This window comes from Muntiacus reevesi, chromosome 4 (genome assembly GCF_963930625.1).
Source record: "Muntiacus reevesi chromosome 4, mMunRee1.1, whole genome shotgun sequence".
NCBI classification, from domain to species: Eukaryota; Metazoa; Chordata; class Mammalia; order Artiodactyla; family Cervidae; genus Muntiacus; species Muntiacus reevesi.
In genome coordinates, this window is record NC_089252.1 from 71,659,249 (window position 1) to 71,678,436 (window position 19,188).

General features: G+C 54.2%; 1 protein-coding gene across 4 annotated transcripts in view; it reads right to left on the reverse strand.

Moving 5' to 3' along the window:
* Nucleotides 1-739: 739 nt before the first annotated feature.
* The window catches only part of SCN5A (sodium voltage-gated channel alpha subunit 5), a 100,260-nt gene continuing 81,811 nt past the window's right edge, over nt 740-19,188 (reverse strand). For 2 of the 4 annotated variants that reach the window (XM_065933021.1, XM_065933022.1), the window contains exons 21-27: nt 16,040-16,162; nt 13,961-14,242; nt 11,214-11,267; nt 10,455-10,592; nt 9,705-9,809; nt 7,892-8,162; nt 740-3,325 (exon numbers count right to left, since the gene is read on the reverse strand). In XM_065933021.1, coding sequence (XP_065789093.1) covers nt 2,085-3,325; nt 7,892-8,162; nt 9,705-9,809; nt 10,455-10,592; nt 11,214-11,267; nt 13,961-14,242; nt 16,040-16,162 — 2,214 coding nt within the window. In that variant the 3' untranslated portion in view covers nt 740-2,084. Of the gene's footprint in view, nt 3,326-7,891; nt 8,163-9,704; nt 9,810-10,450; nt 10,593-11,213; nt 11,268-13,960; nt 14,243-16,039; nt 16,163-19,188 lie in introns of all 4 variants that reach the window. The other 2 variants (XM_065933019.1, XM_065933023.1) reach the window with 1 other exon arrangement.

Consider the following 19,188-nt stretch of genomic DNA (forward strand, 5'->3'; position numbering starts at 1 on the left):
CGGTCTAGCTCGGCCCCGCCCTCGGCCACATGGGCTGCAGTCCGTGGCTGGCCCGGCAGCCGCCTCAGGCTCCCGGGCTGTCCCCGCACACCAACCCCGGCCTCCTTCCGGTCAGCTGGGCCTGCAGCCCGGCCGGCCTCCCTGCACATGCAGGGTGCCAGGCGTCGCGGAGGGCACACACCTCTCCCAGCCTTGACAGCACAGCACAGAGAGCTACAAAAATAAGATTTCCACTCAGAGAAGTGGTGCTGGGACAGTTAAAACCACGTCCCACGCCAGACTTCAAGGGAGCATGAGAGAAGAGAAATCACTGGGGGCGGGGCGGGGGGGCGGCTGGGGCCGCCACCCAGGGAACTCGAGTGACAGGAAGAAACGGTAATACTTGACTCGCCGCTGGCGGCTCCCCCTCAGCTCCCCACAGCCGGCCCCCCGACGACGGCTCGGCGAGGTAGGTTAGGACAGCCAGCTTCTGGCTTCCGGGGCTGCCCCGAGAGGCGGCCTGTGAGGTGGCCGCCGGGTGGAGGGCGGCTTTGCTGGAGAGTGGACTTGGGCAGCCGAGCCCCTGCCTGCACAGCCTCCACCAGCCACCACTGTCATCTCAGGGCGACAGTTCTCTACATTGAAAGATTTGCATATGCTCAGTAGGATTGTCAGCAGCTGAAGAGGCCCTGTGGCGGGAAGGGGGCGTGGGGCGAGGGGGGAGGGGGTGGGAGGTGGGGAGGGTGGTGGTAATTGGACTAGAAAAAGTATTTTTCCCTGAAAAGGCCTGCTCACAAGACCCGTGGGCAGCCTGGACCCTGCCCCAGGAGGTCCCGAGTGCGGTGCCACCAGGACCCCGGGCTGAACGGGGTGGGGGGCGGGGCGCTGGTCCAGGGTCACTCGACTCCCTTTCCCAGGAGACCTGGGGTCCATTCCCCTCCTGAGCGTCCTGCAGCCCCTTCCGTGCACGCGGCCTGGGTAGCCCTCCCTACTCCTGTGCTGCCACAGCTGGAGAGGAGCTGGGGTCCACACGGGCACCCCCTCAGCCCTGGGCAGAGGCAGAAAGGTCTGGAGACAGAGCCTGGGTGATGACAGCGGATTCCACTCTCCACGCAGGCTGGAGGGCACCGTGCTGGGGGCTGTGGAGTGGGTTCTTCACCCCAACCCCACGGGCTCAGCCTGCTCTTGCTGGGGCAGGGCCAGCCAGGCTGGGCAGCACGGACAAGCTGGGTGGCAGGACGTATGTGCCTCCCTCAGGCCCTTCCCTGTTAATACTCTAACAGAGGCCAAGCTCTACAGGGCAGAAAGGCAACGTCAGTGCCGAGGACAAGCCCTGGGAGCCAGGCCGCTCTCTTCTGGAAGCTTGTTGTATTTATAGGCCTGACTCCAGGGTGGCCTGCATAAACATACAGGGGGAAATGGGGCAATGAGTGAGCCCTGGCTGACAAGAATCCCACCTGGGGGCTGCTGCTCACTTCGGGGAGTCCAGGCCACATGAGGCTTGTGTCTGGCCTCTGTGAGTGTGAGAGTGCGCGCACGTCTGTATGGGAAGGGGTTCAGCCCTCCTGGCACCTCAGCCCAAGCGGCGGGGGGGACCCCCTTTCTGCCCGCCCCTAGGCAGTGAAGGCCCGTGGGACCCACACCGGATCTCACTTTTGCATTGACAGCAGGGCCCCAGCAACTCCACAGACACTCTTGTTCAGAGTTAGGAAGAGGCAGTGTGAATCGCTGCCGATCCATCCATGAAAAAAAAAAATGTTAGTTCTTTGCTCCAGTAAAAAAATATCAAATATAATAAATGTATGAAAGCCCATTCACAACATAGTCTTGGTTTCGCGTTTTGTCTCAGCAGCTGGGACAGAGGTGGTGGTCAGAGCCCCAGGGCGCTGCCGGACCAGACCCGGCCCCCAGGACTGGTAACCCCAGACGAACAGCTCGGCCAAGTGCTTCCAGCCATCGGCGCGGTGCACAGGACTGCCTGGTCGGTCCACAGGGCGAGGCTCCTCTCTCACTCGCGAAGCCCAAAGCAAAGGTCGGACGGCCCAGCGGCTGCCCTTGGGTTTGCCACGATGCTCTGCGCGGGCGCCCCCCTCCCTGGGCTGCGCTCACACGACTGACTCGCGGTCCCTGTCGGGGGTTGGGGGGAAGTCGGCGAGATCCTCGCTTGGGCTGTAGTCAGACGCCCGCACCTGGGGGTTGTCGCTGGTGGCCCTGGTGACGCTGTCGTAGGAGGGCGGGAAGGACGTGGAGGAGACGGAGGAGCTGCAGGGCGGGCCGGGGCGGCGGGAGAAGTTCTCGTTCATCATGTAGGCGATGAGGCCCTCCTGCTCCGGGGCGTCCTCGTCCGAGAGGCCGCTGCTGCCCGCCTGCCGGCGGTAGAGGAAGGAGGCGTGCTTGACCGAGCGCTGCAGCAGGTGCCGGCGGAAGGCCCGCTGGATGATTGTGGCCGACACCTCCTCGTGCTTACGCCGCAGCGTGGTGGTGATGGGCTCATAGGAGATCTTGGATGGGTTGGCCGCCATGAACTTCTCCTCCATCTGGATCTTCAGGGCGTCCATCTCCCCAGATTCGCCCAGGACCCTTTTGGTGAAGGCAAAGAGGATATCCATGCAGTGGATGCGGTCCCCGCTCACCATGGGCAGGTCCATATTGATGAGGCTTATCTGGTTGGGCTTGGGGATCCGGAGTGGCTCTGACAGGGCATCGGCGAAGTCAGACAGGGCCGAATACTCGATGAACTGGGTGGCCTCTGGGTCGAACTTCTCCCAGATCTCGTAGAACATGTCAAAGTCGTCCTCACTCAGGGGCTCCGTGCTCTCCTCCGTGGCCACGCTGAAGTTCTCCAGGATGATGGCGATGTACATGTTGACCACGATGAGGAAGGAGATGATGATGTAGGTGGTGAAGAAGAGGATGCCCACTGCGGGGCTCCCGCAGTTGCCCCGGGAGCCGTTGCTGTTGGGCAGGTTGGGGTCGCAGTAGGGGGGCCCCGTGTTGAGGATGGGGCTGAGGAGCCCGTCCCAGCCCGCCGACGTGGTGATCTGGAAGAGGCACAGCATGCTGTTGGCGAAGGTCTGGAAGTTGAACATGTCATCGATGCCGGCCTCCCACTTGACATAGGCGAAGTTGGCCATGCCGAAGATGGAGTAGATGAACATGACGAGGAAGAGCAGCAGCCCGATGTTGAAGAGGGCGGGCAGGGACATCATGAGGGCGAAGAGCAGCGTGCGGATGCCCTTGGCCCCGCGGATCAGCCTGAGGATGCGGCCGATGCGGGCCAGGCGGATGACGCGGAAGAGTGTCGGGGAGAAGAAGTACTTCTGGATGATGTCTGAGAGCACAGTGCCTGTGGGAAACAGCGGAGACTGTGGCTACCGGTGGCATCACTGTCCTCCCTCCAGCCCAGCTTCTCTGGGAGGGGTCTCTGCACAGCAAGGAGCCTGGGAGTGGAGGCCTGGGTCACCTGGGGCCTGGAAGGACCCTGCCTTCACTCACCTGAGTCTCCGTTTCTGCATTTATGGTCCACAAAAGGACCCACAGTTCCTGCATCCTTTGCAGTGTCTTCTCAGCCCTCAGCTGCTTAGTCTCCTGAGCCTACCTGCACAGTAGAGCCATACTAGGCCCATTATCCAGATCGTGGTTCGGGGGCCTCAGCAGACTTGCTCAGCATCCCTGATGGCCTAGCTTGGACCAGAACTCTAGAACTTTTAGCTCCTTGCTGCTCAGAGTGTGGTCTGAGGACCAATAGCCTTGGGATTTCCTGGGCCCTCATCAGAAATGCAGAATCTCAGCTCCGCCCCAGACCCCCTGTGTTTTAACAAGTCCAGGTGGTTCGTGTGCATGCTAAAATACAAGAGGCACTGGCCAGGCCGTTGGCGCACTCCTCACACCTCACCTGTCACAGCTCAGCCTCTCTGAGGTGCTTCCTGTGACCTTCCCACCCCTGCTAGCTGCTAGGCCTGCCTACCCCGACTCTGCTGACTACTCCAGGTTTGGAGTTTCAAGGAGCATGGATGTAAGTTATAGAAGAAAGAATGGAATATACTTGCCTCGTATTGGCCCAAGTGAACTTTCCAGACTTCTCATATATTAGGTTGGTGCAAAAGAAATTGTGGTTTTTGTATTATTGAAATTTGCCATTGATATTGGAATACATTTTAAATAAATGTGGCTAGGTTCTACATCATTTTAATGTGCATTTCTTGCTTTGTTTTTTTTTTTTTTTGCTAATGACTTATTACCTGCTGTTTATTTTATATTTATTTTAGACTATGGAGATGATGTTAGACAAAAAACATGTTTGAGCGATTTTCTTTTTTGAGTTCAAAATGGGTTGTAAAACAGCACAGATAACTTGCAACATCAACAATACATTTGGCTCAGGAGCTGCTAACAAATGTACAGTGCAGTGGTGGTTCAAGAAGTTTTGCAAAGGACACGATAGCCTTGAAGATGAGGAGCACAGTGGCTGGCTATTGGAAGTTGACAACAACCAATTGACAGGATCATTGAAGCTGATCCTCTTACATGAGAAGTTGCAAAACTCAACGCTGACCAGTCTACAGTCTTTCAACATTGAAGCAAATTGGAAAGGTGAAACAGCTCAATAAGTGGGTGCCTCTTAAGCTGACCTCAAATAAAAAATATCATCCTTTTGAAATGTCAATTTCTCTTATTCTACACAACAACAATGAACCATTTCTTAATCGGATTGTGATGTGCGACGAAAACTGGATTATATATCACAACCAGTGATGACCAGCTCAGTGGCTGGACCAAGAAAAAACTCCAAAGCACTCCTCAAAGCCAAATTTATACCAAAAAAGGTCATGGTCACTGTTTGGAGGTCTGCTGCCCATTCGATCTACTACAGCTTTCGGAATCTCTGCGAAACCATTACATGTGAGAAGTATGCTCAGCAAATCGATGAGATGTACTGAAAAATGCAACACCTACAGCCAGCATTGGTCAACAGAAAGGGCCCAGTTCTTCTCCATGACAGTGCTCAACCACACACTGAACAACAAACACTTCAAAAGTTGAATGATTTGGGCTACGAAGTTTTGCCTCATCCGCCATATTCACCTGACCTCTCACCAACCCACTATCACTTCTTCAAGCATCTCGACAACTTTTTGCAGGGAAAATGCTTCCACAACCAGCAGGAGGCAGAAAATGCTTTCCAAGAGTTTGTCAAATCCCAAGGCATGGATTTTTGTGCAACAGGAATAAACACTCATTTCTCATTGGCAAAAATGTGTTGATTGTAATGGCTCCTATTTTGATGAATAAAGATGTGCTCAAGCCTAGTTATAATGGTTTAGAATTCACAGTCCAAAACCGCAATTACTTTTGTACTAACCTAATAATAATGTCACTCACTAACATGTGTCAAGTGTTCGCTGTCAATAAAGCACTGGGCTGAGCAATTCACACATCCATTTACCCCTTCCAGTTACCCTAGGAGGTAAGCTGATACTATCACCCTCATTTTCCAGAAGCAGAAACTGAGAGGTGAGGTAACTTATCCAAGCTGCCACCTAGAAGTGGGGATTTGACTCAGACACTCTGGCTCCAAGTTGAGCTGTTAACCATGCCTCTCTGGTACACAAGCTCTGGGACCAGTAGTTCCTGAATATAGTCTACACTTCCTGGAATCTTTGAGACTGTCCCTCAGGGCTCTGTTCCAGCTCCTGACACCTGCTTTAGAGAAAAGCTCCTCTCTAGTTCCACCAGGCATGGTCTCACCCTCATCCCCGCCTGAGACCTCCTGGAGCATTTCCTGACCCCACTTCTAGCTTCTAAACATCTGCGCATCACTATAGCCACAGCAACCCCTCTCTTGGCCCCTGTCTTTCCCTCTGAGTCACTGAAGAGGCTCTACATGGCAGAAAGATGAAAGCCAGTTATCCCATGGCAGAGGTCTGTGGGGGCAGGGTCCAGATTGGGCTCTGAACACAAGTGACAAAAGAAAGTATTGATACATTGGACTTTTAAAACCTCTGTGCTTCAAGAGATGACAACCATGAAAGTGAAAAGACAACCTACAGACGGGAGAAAATATCTGCAAATTGTGTATCTGATAAGGGACTGGCCTCCGGATTATATAAAGAATTCTTACAACTCAATAAAAACACAAATAAGTCAATTAAAAAATCGAGCAAAGGATTGGAACAGACATTCCTCCAAGATACTTCTCCTGTTATATACCAAGATATACCAAGGAAAATGACCAATAAACACGTGAAGAGATGTTCATCATCATTAGTCATCAGGGAAATGCAAACCAAAACCTCAATGAGATGTCACTCCATACCAATTAGCAAGGCTGTAATTAAAAAATACAGACAGGAACAAGTGTTGGTGAGGATACGGAGTAACTGGAACCCTCCTACATTGAATTTGGGATTGTAACGTGGTGCAGTCACTTTGGAAAATAGTTTGGCAGTCCCTCAAAATTTTAGATTAGTGGCTGCCAGGGGGTGCCTGGCTGTGACTCTGAAAGTTGCTCAGTCATGTCAGCTCTTTCTGACTCCATGGAATTCTCTAGGCCAGAATACTGGAGTGGGTAGCCTTTCCCTTCTCCAGGGGATCTTTACAACCCAGGGATCGAACCCAGGTCTCCTGCATTGTGGGTGGATTCTTTACCAGCTGAGCCACAAGGGAAGTCCAAGAATACTGGAGTTGGTAGCCTATCCCTTCTCCAGTGGATCTACCTGACCCAGGAATCGAACCAGGGTGGATTCTTTACCAACTGAGCTGGCAGCTGGTAGGGAGAGGGAAAATGGTGAGCTCAGTGGGTACAGAGTCTCTTTTGCGGGTAAGGAAAATATTCTAAAATTAGAGCATAATGATGGTTGCACAGGCATGTGACTATACTTAAAAGTACTGAATTGTACACTTGAAAGGGTGGGTGTTGTGTTATGTAAAGTATATCTTAATAAAACTGTTCTTTAAAGAAGGAAGGCTCTGAGGTCAAACAGATACGGGCGTGTGCTCTGTTCTCAATGTTTCTGCCTCCCCCTGAGTTCCTCTGTAGAAATTCCCCCCCTCAAAGATGATGGTATTGGGAGGTGGGCCATGGGAGGGGCTTAGTTTCATGAGGGTGGAGCCCAAATGAATGGGCTTAGTGCCCTTAGAGAAGCGGCTCAGGGAGCTCTCTGACCCCTTCCAGTTTGTGAGGACACAGCAAGAAGGTGTGGGTTGTGAGCCAGGAAAAGGACCCTCAGCAGAAAACCTGATCATGCTGGTGCCTTCCTCTTGGACTTCCAGCATCCAGATTTGTGAGAAGCAGATTTCTGTTGTTTGTGAGTTATCCAGTCTGCTATTTTTGTTGTATCAGCCTGAGTAGACTATGTGGGATTCCTATCTCTGCTTCTCCCTGGTTGAATGATTTCCCTGCCTTGGTGCTGACTTTATGTGGTGAATTGCACGAGGCAAGTGATGTTTGAAGAAGCCTGGCACACTCCAGGGTGGCCAGGTGGCTATTCTCAACTCCAGAACGTCCATCTCCAGGGTTAACTTCTACTTTAGAGGGCCACGGGTCTCCCAACTCTGGAGACTCTTTCTTGGGCTTGAAGGTTTTCCCTTGGGAAGGCAGGGAACCCCCACAGGCCCCATCCCCTTTACTAGACTCACCCTTGAAGCTCTCCAAACAGAGAGCTGTGTTCTAGGGCCCCAGGGAGGGTGGGACCAGGAGGGGCTGTTGGCTCCTCTACCAAGCTGGCCCCTTGGCCTGAGTGGCCTTCCCAGATGTGTGTGTGTGATTGTGGGGGTGGGGGTAGGAAGGACTGTAGGGAGCAAAGAATGCAGGAAGCTGGTGTACTTGGCACTGAGTACAGATCAGGGGCTGGAGGGAGCGAGACGCTTGGCCTGGGGAGGCCTTCTCTGCCCAGCTGACGTGCATACCCACCCACGATGGAGAGGATGACGACCACAAAGTCGAAGATGTTCCAGCTGTTGGTGAAGTAATAGTGGCGCAGGGCAACCATCTTGAAGATGCACTCGCCTGTGAAGATGCCTACGAACAGCAGGTTGATCTTGGCCAAGATGTTGACCTTCTCAGGGCTCTGGTCGTCTGTCTCCACCATCATGGTCACCATGTTTAAGCAGATGAGAAACATGATGGTGACGTCGAAGGCCTGCTTGGTCACAATGTCGAATATGAAGCCCTGGTACTTGTTCTGAAAGGAAGGCCAAAGGATGCGCTCAGCAGGGGCCTCAGACAGGCTGGCAGGCCTCCTTCGCTGCCTCTCAGCCCAGACCATCCATCCTCCTACTCCACCCTCTGGGGCAGGGGCGTCCAATGCCCGCAGACTGTCACGGGGAGAGGAAAAAGGCAGGAGGTTGGCCAGCCTGATTCCCTGCTGAAAGCTCCCTGGGCTTCCAGGCCCAGCCCCGGGCTCCTTGTCCCAGACACCATCTCTCATGGCACTTCAGGAAAGGACTTCTCTTACCCCAAGTTTCCTCAGCCCATTGTTCATCAAGCTTCTCTTTTTGTTCCCACTGTCTGAAGGCTCAAGGTCAGATCTAAAGTTCAGCTCTAGAAACTGTCTCAGCCCTCAGGTTAACAAAATTTCTTCATTCTTTCTATGGAATTTGTTTTATTTATTCCATTGACTATATATATGTGTGTCTTGAATTGTAAGACTATTTTGGGGAAACTGTTAGTCACTCAGTCATGTCTGACTCTTTGCAACCTCATGAACTGTAGCCCGCCAGGCTCCTCTGTCCATTGGATTCTCCAGGCAAGAATACTGGAGTGGGTTGCCATGCTCTTCTCCAGGGGATATTCCCAACCCAGGGGTTGAACCCCAGTCTCCCACATTGCAGGCAGATTCTTTACCATCTGATCCACCAGGGGAGCCCCATTTTGGGGAAGAGAGATGATTATAAATAACTGAAAACACACACGCACTTCTAACCTAGACCAGAGCATGGAGAACAGGAAAGAGTCAGATGACATGGATGAACTGGATGCAAAAACAGGTTGCCACTTACAAGCTAATGATTTAGGTACCATCACCTGTGTAATCTAGGCTTCCCTGGTGGCTCAGCTGGTAAAGAATCTGCCTGCAATGCAGGAGACCTGGGTTTGATCCCTGGGTCAGGAATATCCCCTGGAGGAGGAAATGGCAACCCATTCCAGTATTCTTGCCTGGAGAATCCCATGGACAGAGGAGCCTGGTGGGCTACAGTCTGTGGGGTCACAAAGAGTTGGACATGACGGAGTGACTAACACTTTCACCTGAGTTACCTAAGTATTGCCCCCATCCTGCTCCAGCACACACACACACATACACACACATGGGTGTGTGTTGGCCTGATCTGGCCAAGGGAGTCAGCCTAGCAGAGAACCCAGCACCAGCCCCCACCAGGCCCGGGCCACCTGGGGACTCTACAGCTCACGGAGTTACAAGGATGCGGTTACACAGGGGCTGCCCAGCCCTCCCCGGGGAAAGCCTGCAGCGCTGTAGGGGAGGAGGGGCCTCACTCAGAAGTTCCTGGGCTCCCACAGCTGCCTCATGCCTTCCCCTCTGCCTCCATGAGACTGAGGCCCCTGTGCATGACTGGAGGTCCCTCCTTCCCTGGACAGGCCAAGGGCCCCAGGTTGCACCAAAAGACTGTGAAGAGGCCCCGATACTTGGTCCTGTGGTGTGGGGGCTTCCCAGCGCCCACTTCGGGCAGATCTTCCCCACTCCCACCGAACTGAGAGCCTGACTCACCAGGGGCCGTGGGATGGGCTTCTGGGGCTTCTTGGAGCCCAGCTTCTTCATGGCATTGTAGTACTTCTTCTGCTCCTCTGTCATGAAGATGTCCTGGCCCCCTAAGTGCAGAGAGACAGGCACCAGCCTCGTTTGGGGGTTCTTGGGGATCTAGCCTCCTTGGTAAGGGTGCCAGGGTGGCCCTCCTCCTTTCTCTCCTGGGGGAGAAAGGTATGCCTTATCCTACATCAGAGATTCCCCTTCAACCACCACCCCAGACCTGCTTCTCCAGGGTCCCTTTCCCCATTCACCCTGAGCTTTCTCTGACTTTGGAACTTGCAAATGCAGCCCCGACCTCCATCCTCTCCCCTGCCCAGCTCAGCCATCCTGGAAATTCCCTCTGCCCACTTGGCTTGGCCACCACCCAATCGTACCTTCTAGGATGGAACTCTGGGAAGACCCAAACCTCTGTGCAGTGGCTCCCCACCCCCACCCCCACGATCCCTGATCATGGGCCAGGTGAATAGTCCCAACTCTCACCCCAGCTTCTCTCAGGAGCCTCATCTCTCAGACTAGGGCAGGCGTGGGGCCCCTTGTCACACACTTACTTGCCTAAGCAGGTCACATCATGGATACACCCCTCTCGCACCCCATCCCAGTGGGAGCTAAGTCCCCAACAGGAAGGAAAAATGGGGCCAGGAGCCAGAAAAGCTGCCAGGTGTCTGGCACCCAGCCCTGCCCTGCAGCCCGCGGAGCCCGTGCTCGACGTATCTTTTTCTTCTGTTGGTTAAAGTTGTCAATGATGACACCGATGAACAGGTTCAGGGTGAAGAAAGACCCAAAGATGATGAAGACGACAAAGTAGATATACATGTAGAGGTTGTATTCCCACTGGGGCTGCTCCTCGTACTAGAAGGGAGAAAGCGGACAGGAGGTCAGGCAGGCAGGAAGGTGGGCTGACTGGGTGTGTCAGAGGAGCGTCACCCCACGGGGTGTGGGTCTGCATGTGTGTGAGGGGCGGGTGGGGATGGAGTTGAGGAGGGCGGGTGGTGGCAGGTGAGGAGGGCAGGCACGCTGGGCTCAGTGCTGGCCCCGCCCCGCATCCCCGTGTGGCTCCTGCCCCTGGGCCACGGGCAGGTGTGAGTATATGGAGGCGTCTCTCAGCCTTCAGCTGTCAGTGTGATATGGTGGCTGGTGTATGTATGTGGGGCAGGGACAGGACCACAGAGAAACTTGATTTGTGTCTCTGCTGGTCCTACCCCATCCTCTAAGGGTAGGATTTTGGTTCAGCTAAATTACAATGAATGCAATTCACAAGATATCTGAGAATCTGGGGAGTCCCTGGGAGACCGTACAACCATGTCCCAGGGGCAGCCAAGGGCATTCCAGAGAGGCTTGACTCTGGGCTGACACAAGAGACCTGGCCCTTATGGGCTGCAGACCCTGTTTCCGTGGTGGCTAAGCAGCTGGGAGCCTTGGGTGCTTGGAACCTTGACTGATTCAGGGAGAGAGAACAGCGTGACAACCTACCCCCCTGGAGTCTACAGCTGCATACATGATGTCCATCCAACCTTTAAATGTTGCCTGGAAGGAAGAGACAAGAGTAAGAAAATAGTTTAACTCTGCGTCTATGGAGCTACTTTGGGCTCCTATCTGGACAGATGGGACCAGGAAGTAACCTCCCACCAGAAGCAGGCAGCCTGCTCCACCCTTTCAGTGGTATCCAAATGGCTGAGCAGTTGGGGAAAGGCCTTCTTGTTCAGGGCTGAGGGGGAGGGGAAGCCAGCCAAGCAGACAATCCAGGAAGGTCATTTAGTGGGGGAATAAGCATTTTGATGTTGGCCAAGAGACTACCCTTCAGATCTGCATTCATTTCAGATTCTAAAATGACACGGAGGCCTACAGGGGGTGTCAGGAACAGAGAGGGGGCACTAGGGTTCTCTGCTCTGGCAAGGTGGACCCCGGTGCTGACCTGGCCCTCTCTGTCATAAGCCTTGTGGGGCTTCTGCTCCACAGCGTTCCAAGGACGTCCCTCAAGCATCCTAACGTTCCCTCATACGTAAGGGGGTCCTTTTGCTAGTGGTGTGTTGGCAAATGACTAACAAGTGACTTTCCGGAAGGAAAAGTAAAAGCCCTGACGGGGCTTCCTGGTGGCTCAGTGGTGAAAAATTCGCCTGCCAATGCAGGAGACATGGGTCCGATCCCTGACACAGGAAGATCCCATATACTGAGAAGCAACTAAACTGTTTGCCACAGCTATTGATCCTGTGCTCTAGAGCCCAGGAGCGACAACTATGGAAGCCCTTGAACTCCAGAGGCTGTGCTCCGCAACAAGAGAAGCCAATGAGAAGCCCACACACGGTAACTAGAGAGTAGCTCCCGCTTGCTGCAACTAGAGAAAAACCCGTGCAGCAATGAAGACCCAGCACGGACAAAAATAAATAACATAAAATTATACATAAAAAAGCCCTGACTGTTGTGTTTGACAACTTCTCTGTGTAAACATTCCCATCATGGCCAACCTCGAGTTGCCAACGTGCCGTTACTGAACTCAGTGCTGGGAAGAGATGCACAGGACCACAGCCTTGTAGTGTTTTCATGGTATGACTATAATAGGCGTGCGTAACCTCAAGAGCATAGATGATAATAAGCGGTAATGGTAAGTTTTTATTTTGTTTCAGTATCATTGAGTTAATTACAAGTTTATAAATCTAATTTTTAATAATGGCTCACAAAATATCGGAAAATATAACAACTGGCTCTTGCGAGTCCACACTCGCTGGTTCTGGCATGGCAGGAAAGAGGAGGCCGAACAGCACAGGGTCCTGGCGCTGGTGGCATGGACGGCCCCAGGCTGGGCTGCTAGGATGATTCAGAACTGAGGGACATGCTTGCTGGTGAGACTGACTACCTAGCGGATCTCATTTGTGTCCTCAGCGTAATCCTGTCATGTCCTGAGCCTCTTTTCAGTGTGTAAGCTGGTCTACACAGATTTCCCACATCTGAGAGTTTTTATGAATCAGGGAGGGTGGATGGGGAAACCAAAGCAGCCACAGAGAAGGCAACTGCTTCAGCTCCCTGTGCCATGGGGCCTCACCCGCAGAGAGAGGCCTGGAGATGCGGTGGGACCTGCTGGGGACCACCCAAGGTTACGAGGTGCCCATGGCCGAATTCCTTCTAGCCACTGTGGTTGTGTCTGCAACGGCAGGCAGTTCTCAGACTACAGCAGGGGGCTTTCCTTCCAAGCGTTGACATTCAGAACGGAAGGCTCTCTGGGTTGGGCTCTAGTCCTGTTCCCCGTGAAGTATTTCAGGGACTCTGGAGAAACCTTCTCCTGAGATTTAAGAGGTGGGTGGGGGTGCTTCCTTGGTGGCTCAGCAGTAGGGAACCCACCTGTCAATGCAGAAAATGTGCAGGAGGCTAAGATTTGATCCCTGGGTCAGGAAGATCCCCTGATGAAGGAAATGGCAACCCACTCCAGTAATCTCGCCTAGGAAATCCCATGGACAGAGGGGCCTGGTGGGCTACAGTCCATGGGGTCACAAAGAGTTGGACACGACTGAGCAACTAAACAACAAAAACAACAGTGGAGATGTGAGGGGATGTGCTGAGTTTCCTTCTGCTCAGCACTAGAGACAGGTGTCTGGGCTTCGCATTGGGACAGCAAGAAGAAAAAGCTGCAGCTTTATGTGTTACAGTTCTGCTTGCATTTCTGCTGTCAAGGCTATTTGCATCCTATGCATTATAGTCACTGAAGCCATCGTCCTCACAAATCAATAGAAACTTCGGTAGGGTCGTGAGTGTTTGGACATCTTGCACATTAGAGATGAAAGTAAATATATTCTTTTAAACAATGCAGGAGGAATCACTACCTTGTATAACAGAGGGGTGGCCAGAGTCACAGTTTTGCTAGCGGTTCAGTCCCTGGGTGTCCATGGTCACTCATTTGCAACCTGTGCTATCGCGCTGCCAAACGGACAGTGGAGGAGCCAACCTGACTGCTGGCTGGACAGCTGGGGAAAATGCCGCAGCCCTGGAGTCCCACGCCATGTTTGGAAAGTGTAGCATCTTCCTTAGAAAGGAACATCTGGTGCCTTCCCAAATAGACAAGAAGTCTCTGGAGAATCCTGACCCTCCTTTGGGCGACACAACCCTATTGTGAGGATCCAGAGTGGCCCCGCTGTCCCCCTCCTGCCCACAGCAAAGGGGAAGGTGCCTGTTGCTGAACAACCAGTGAGAGGAAGGCAGTCCCCCCACCCACCCACCACAGGACTCACCACCTGCAGAAGGGCCAGGTACCCGGCCCCCACGTTGTCAAAGTTCACTTTCACCTTGGTCCAGTACAATTCGCCAGTCACGTTGAAAGACTCACAGTCACTCTTGTTGTTCACGATGGTATAGTTCAAGGGCATGTCTCCCTCGGTCTGGTTGATGCACCTCCCAAACTTCCCCGCGAAGAGGTTCACGCCCATGATGCTGAAGATGAGCCAGAAGATGAGGCAGACGAGAAGGACGTTCATGATGGATGGGATGGCGCCCACCAGGGCGTTGACCACAACCTCAAGTGGGCAGAGAACAGACTCAGTTTCTGGGGGTGCTCAGAATGCACACTCTTTGTAAGACGCCCCCCCAAACCTACTGAACCCCCTGGGTATAGGTCCCTGTGGGGGTAGGGGTGGGGAACATTTCCTGTCACCAAGGAAGGACAGCCCATGGCTGGAAGCTCTGGTGGGCAGTGAGAGAGAGCACACACGCCTTCTGCTCTGCATCCCATAGTCTGACACAGCTCAGAGCCTCTGGTCTTATCCTTCATAGCCCTGCCCGGAATCCATGACCTTCAAACTTAACTTTCAGCATGGTCTCTGCTAGATAGTACACCAGAAATCTGATGGGGAAGAAAGGGTCTCTGGAGACACATTCTCTGAGTTTCTGGTTTATTTTGGGTCTGCTGCTCCCAAGATGGATGGGTATTCTCCCGTAAAGTGTGCCTGGGGGATCTCCGGCTGGTACATGTGGAGGGTGCTGTGATGGGATCAGGGCTGGCAGGGTGGTCTGTGCGCACTTTCTGCCTCTGCCCTCTCCAGAGAGCGGCCCTCTGACCCCATGGAGCCACGGCCCCACGCTCTCTTCATTTAAACTCACAGCACCCAGGAGAGGCATCCTTGGCAAAAAGAACTGGGGACTTCACTCCAGGGAGAGACCTAGTCCCTAGCTGTCTGTGAGCCAGGGACATGTTTGCCACACAAACTGGAAACAGAGCTGGCGTGGGGCTGTGTGGTGGGTATGGTGCCAGGACGGGTAATGCTGACACGTGCAAAGAAGTGGGAGGGGGGTGTCCCTGGCCCAGCATGCGATGAACATGGGAACAGGGTGGGAAGCCAACTCTCGCATTTGCCTTTGGCTGGCTCTGTGGCCAATAGCCACAGCAGAGGCATTCCTGGTAACTCGTGTCTCCCCCGTGTCCCCGTGCCCCATGAACCAAGGGTTTCTTCTCTCACTGGACATGTGGGAGCATTTAACTTAGGTTATTCACTTGTGAGTGGCTTCCCCCAAGAAGTAAGCGGTTTGTTTGTCCATGGACTGGGATGTGGGCCAAGTTCACAACCATCAACCGAATGGGGTGCACAGTGGTGTCTTCCGAGTCAGTGAGAGACACACGGAGGTGTCTGCTGAAGTTACGACAGAACCGTGCACGCTCCGTAAAAACAATAAAAAACAAAGAACATTCTCACACAAACATATAGGCTTGTTTTCTTGCTATATATCACAGGTAATGTTTTTTCTTGGTGGACCTTTAAATTTGCCTTAAATGTGCACATTCTTTGGTAAAATCTAGCGACTGGAATAAAGGCAGAGCTCTCTGCACTTAGAAAATAGTGCCAAAGAGTTTAGTAAGCAAACCAAACTGCTCTCTGATGGTAGGACTACAACTGGCGCCTCCCTTGCTTGCTTTATCCTCAGTAGCCCTGCCCTACTGCCCGTCCTAGACAGCGGGACGGCAGGCTGTGTCTGTCAGGAGGCGGGGCACACACAGACACGAGGCCCCATGGGAGAGCAGGAACCGAAGGGGCTGGTGAGGCTGGGCTGCAGCTGAGAAACCCGTGGGCCAGCCCTTGCTTCCTTTCCTTCATCCAGTGCTCTCTGGCCCTTGTGGAGCCCACCGGGCTGGGGCGTCAGGCCTGGGGGGAGGTTCTCACAGCTCTCCACCTCCAGGCACCTCTAAGCCCAGCCATACCTCCTGGAGATCTCACACATGTTTGCAGCAGGTCGGGGCCGCCTGAACAGCAAGTGAGTCTGGGGGTCCCCTTTACAGAGCCACCGCCCACTGCTCCCATGAGGAGAGCCACCCCTCTTACCCTCATGCCCTCAAATCGTGACAGGGCTCGCAGGGGTCGGAGCGCACGCAAGGTCCGCAGTGACTTGATGGGGCCCATCTCAGCAAAGCCCAGGGCGTTGGCCACCAGGCTGATCAGCGAGACCTGTGGGAGGCGGGTGGATGGGCCCACGAGGCCAGCTCGAGACCGGTGGCAGGGCTCTTGGCCCACCGAACACAGGCTGGGTGTGTCCAGGCTGCCCTGTGTCCAGGCTTTACGATTTCCGGCGGGATCATCTTCACAGGCTGTCCTGTGCTGGGCCAGCCTTCCCCGGGCCCAAGAGGCTGGGGCCAAGGCCAGGCGTGTTCCAGCTTTCAGAACTTCACCAGGGCCTGCTGTGTGTACTTCACAGACATGTCTGTGACAGCTCCACTCACCCTGGCCTCGGAATGCTTCTCCCCATTCTACAGATGCAGAAACGGAGTTCCAAAGCCACCTGCTAGCGTGGAAGAGCAGGGCCACAAAGCCTGGGGGGCTTTAGGTTCCTGTGCACTTTCCTTCAAATCAGATTATTGGGCTGGCCCCTCCCCTCCCCCAGAGTAGACTCTTTGGGGGAAGAAGGACCATCCTGAGTTGGATATGAGCAGACAGACCACCCTGGGGCATTTCCTCAAGGCTGAACCTTGCAACATTCTGTCATCTTCACACAAGAGAGGCTCAGATGGAGCCCCTGCGGACTGCTCTCTGCTTCCTCTGCCCTGTCCCCACCGGGACATTTCTACCCCTTGGACTTTATCCTTCTAAAGCTCCACGGGCATCCAATACCTTCTTATGTCACTGCTGGCCAGTGATCACAGGTTGGACGTGGCCTCCTGCCTGACCATGCTGGCTATCACCATTACTGCCACCCAGGCTCTGAGGGCAGCCTGGGGGTTGTGAGGGGCCATGGGGAGTGGGGAGTGGGGGGTAGGTGTGACCCCCATAGCCTGCTCTCAGGCTTGGAACGCAGGTTGGGAGAAGACTGGGCAGAAGAGCTTGGAGGAGTTGCCTCCTCCAAGGACTCCCAGGATGGACTTCTGTGCTGCCCTGACTCACCCCTCAAGGATGCTGGTCCCCACTCTGGAGAGGACGAGGGTCATCTCTCAGGGACCTCCTGCTAAGGCCAGGGTCCCAGGGACCAGGTCTGGCCAGGCTCCCCAGCTAGTTCCCAGCAGGCCGCCCTTGTCTGTTCCTTCCCAAGCTCGCCCCGCCTTTCTACCCGATCTCGGCTGATGGCAGCTCCATCCTTCCAGCTGCCCAGGCCACAAGCCTTGGCATCATCCCTGCCTTCTCTCTGTCTCACACACCCGACATCTAACCCATTAGGATTTCCTGTTGGCTCTGCCTTCAAAATACGTCAGAAGTCCAAATATTTCTCACCGCTTCCACTGCCGCCATCCTGGCCAGGCCACCGTCTTCTCTCCCCTGGATTATTGCCACAGCCTCCCAATTTCCCTCTGCTATCACTTCCTCTCCCCTGGACAGGGTGATCCTTTCATAACGAGTTAGATGATGTCACTCGTCTGTCCAAAGCCCTCCAACGCCTCCCATTTCATTCTAAATAAAGGCCCATGGTTTTTCAAAGGCTGCACGCATTCTACTCCATGCAGTCTGGCCTCAACTCCGGCACTTCCCGTCCCCTCTCCTCTGCCCCAGCCACTCTGCCCTCCTTCTGGTTCCTCAAGTGTCCCAGGCACTCTCCCACCACAGGACCTTTGCACTGCCGCTCCAACCTCTGCTTGGAATGTTCTGCGGACATCTGCCTGGCTAGCCCCAAGTTCCTTCAAAATCGTCACAGTTGGCCTATTTTTAGCCATCTTGTAATCTGTGCAAGTTGTAATCTGTGTCTTCCCTTCTCCCTGAGTCCTAATCCCCTTCCGTTTCCACTTCTTTTTCTCCATGTGTAAATCACCAGTGTAATATTATATAAAGCCGGCTCATGTATTATGTTTCTGGTTCCCAGTTACCTTCCTCCAGGAAGGCAGCGACTTTGTCTATTTTGTTCCCTGAGATCCCCAGCATCTGCTATAGCGCCTGCATATAGTAGATGCTCGACAGTTTTTTTTAAAAAATGCATGAATTGAACATGGAAACACCCTTCTCCAGATCTTGAGGCCCGAAGTCCACCATTTTCATGGGGTGTGGGGATGGGGGTGGGGGTGGCATGGCCAGAATCAGGAAAGCTGGATTCCAGCACCACTTCCTTCTCCTTTACCCTGGGCCAGGCCCTCCTCTGCTGCGACCCTCAGTTTTCCTCTCCACAGGCTAATTCTCCAATCTTGGGAATTTCAGGACCTGAGGCTTGGCCTCAGCTAAGTTCTCCAAAGTGACAGGGGGTGGGAGGGGGTGGGCTTGCCCAGACATCTTTGCAGACTCTGTCTGGCCTGCCCTGGGGGAGTCAGTCCCACGAAGCTGCAGGAACAGGTGGGTGAGGGGGCCCAGGGCAGAGCGGCCAGGCTCCCAGGGCTTCCCACAGCCCCTTGGCAGGGAGGCCTCAGAGTCCTTTCCGTCATCTCAGCGAGGCTCTGAGGGCCCCAGGCTATAAGTGCACCCAGAGCCCCTGTCTGTCTGCCACCCCAGCACCCCTTATCCAGCATTAGCATCTTTTCAGCCACTTGTGGGGGCTTGGAGTCACCTGTGAGGAGGCCCAGCCGTAAGGCTCTGTGTCTGCATGCATGCTCTAGCTCAGGAGGCCACTCAAGCTTAACCTCCCACCGAGGCCTGAGCCTGGCCAGGTCCACTGGCCGTCGAGTCCCTCTCTTGGGCCTCTGGGGCTGTAGGGACTGAGCACAGGCCTAAGCTAGAACTCTAGGAAGGACAGCCCCTGCAGGTGGGCAGAGCCTGACGCCAAGCCCAGAAGCCAAGGGCGTCTTCTGGAAAACTCTTCCCAGCTTGCACATCCTGACCCACGTTCTGTTGTGGGAGAAGCACCACTGCCAGATGCTGAGCCCTCACGTGGGCCCTTCGCCGTGTTCCCGCTGCCCTCAGGGAGCACAGATCCAAGGCTGCCCCGCACCCCGAGCCTCAATTCTCCCCCCATCACCCTCTGGTTACTCTCCACTTGACTGTACTCAGGAGCCCAGCAAGACCCTGAACTCAACCTGCATACACCCAACAAGGTTCCGGGGCCTGGGGAGCTGTGGGGAGGGGCT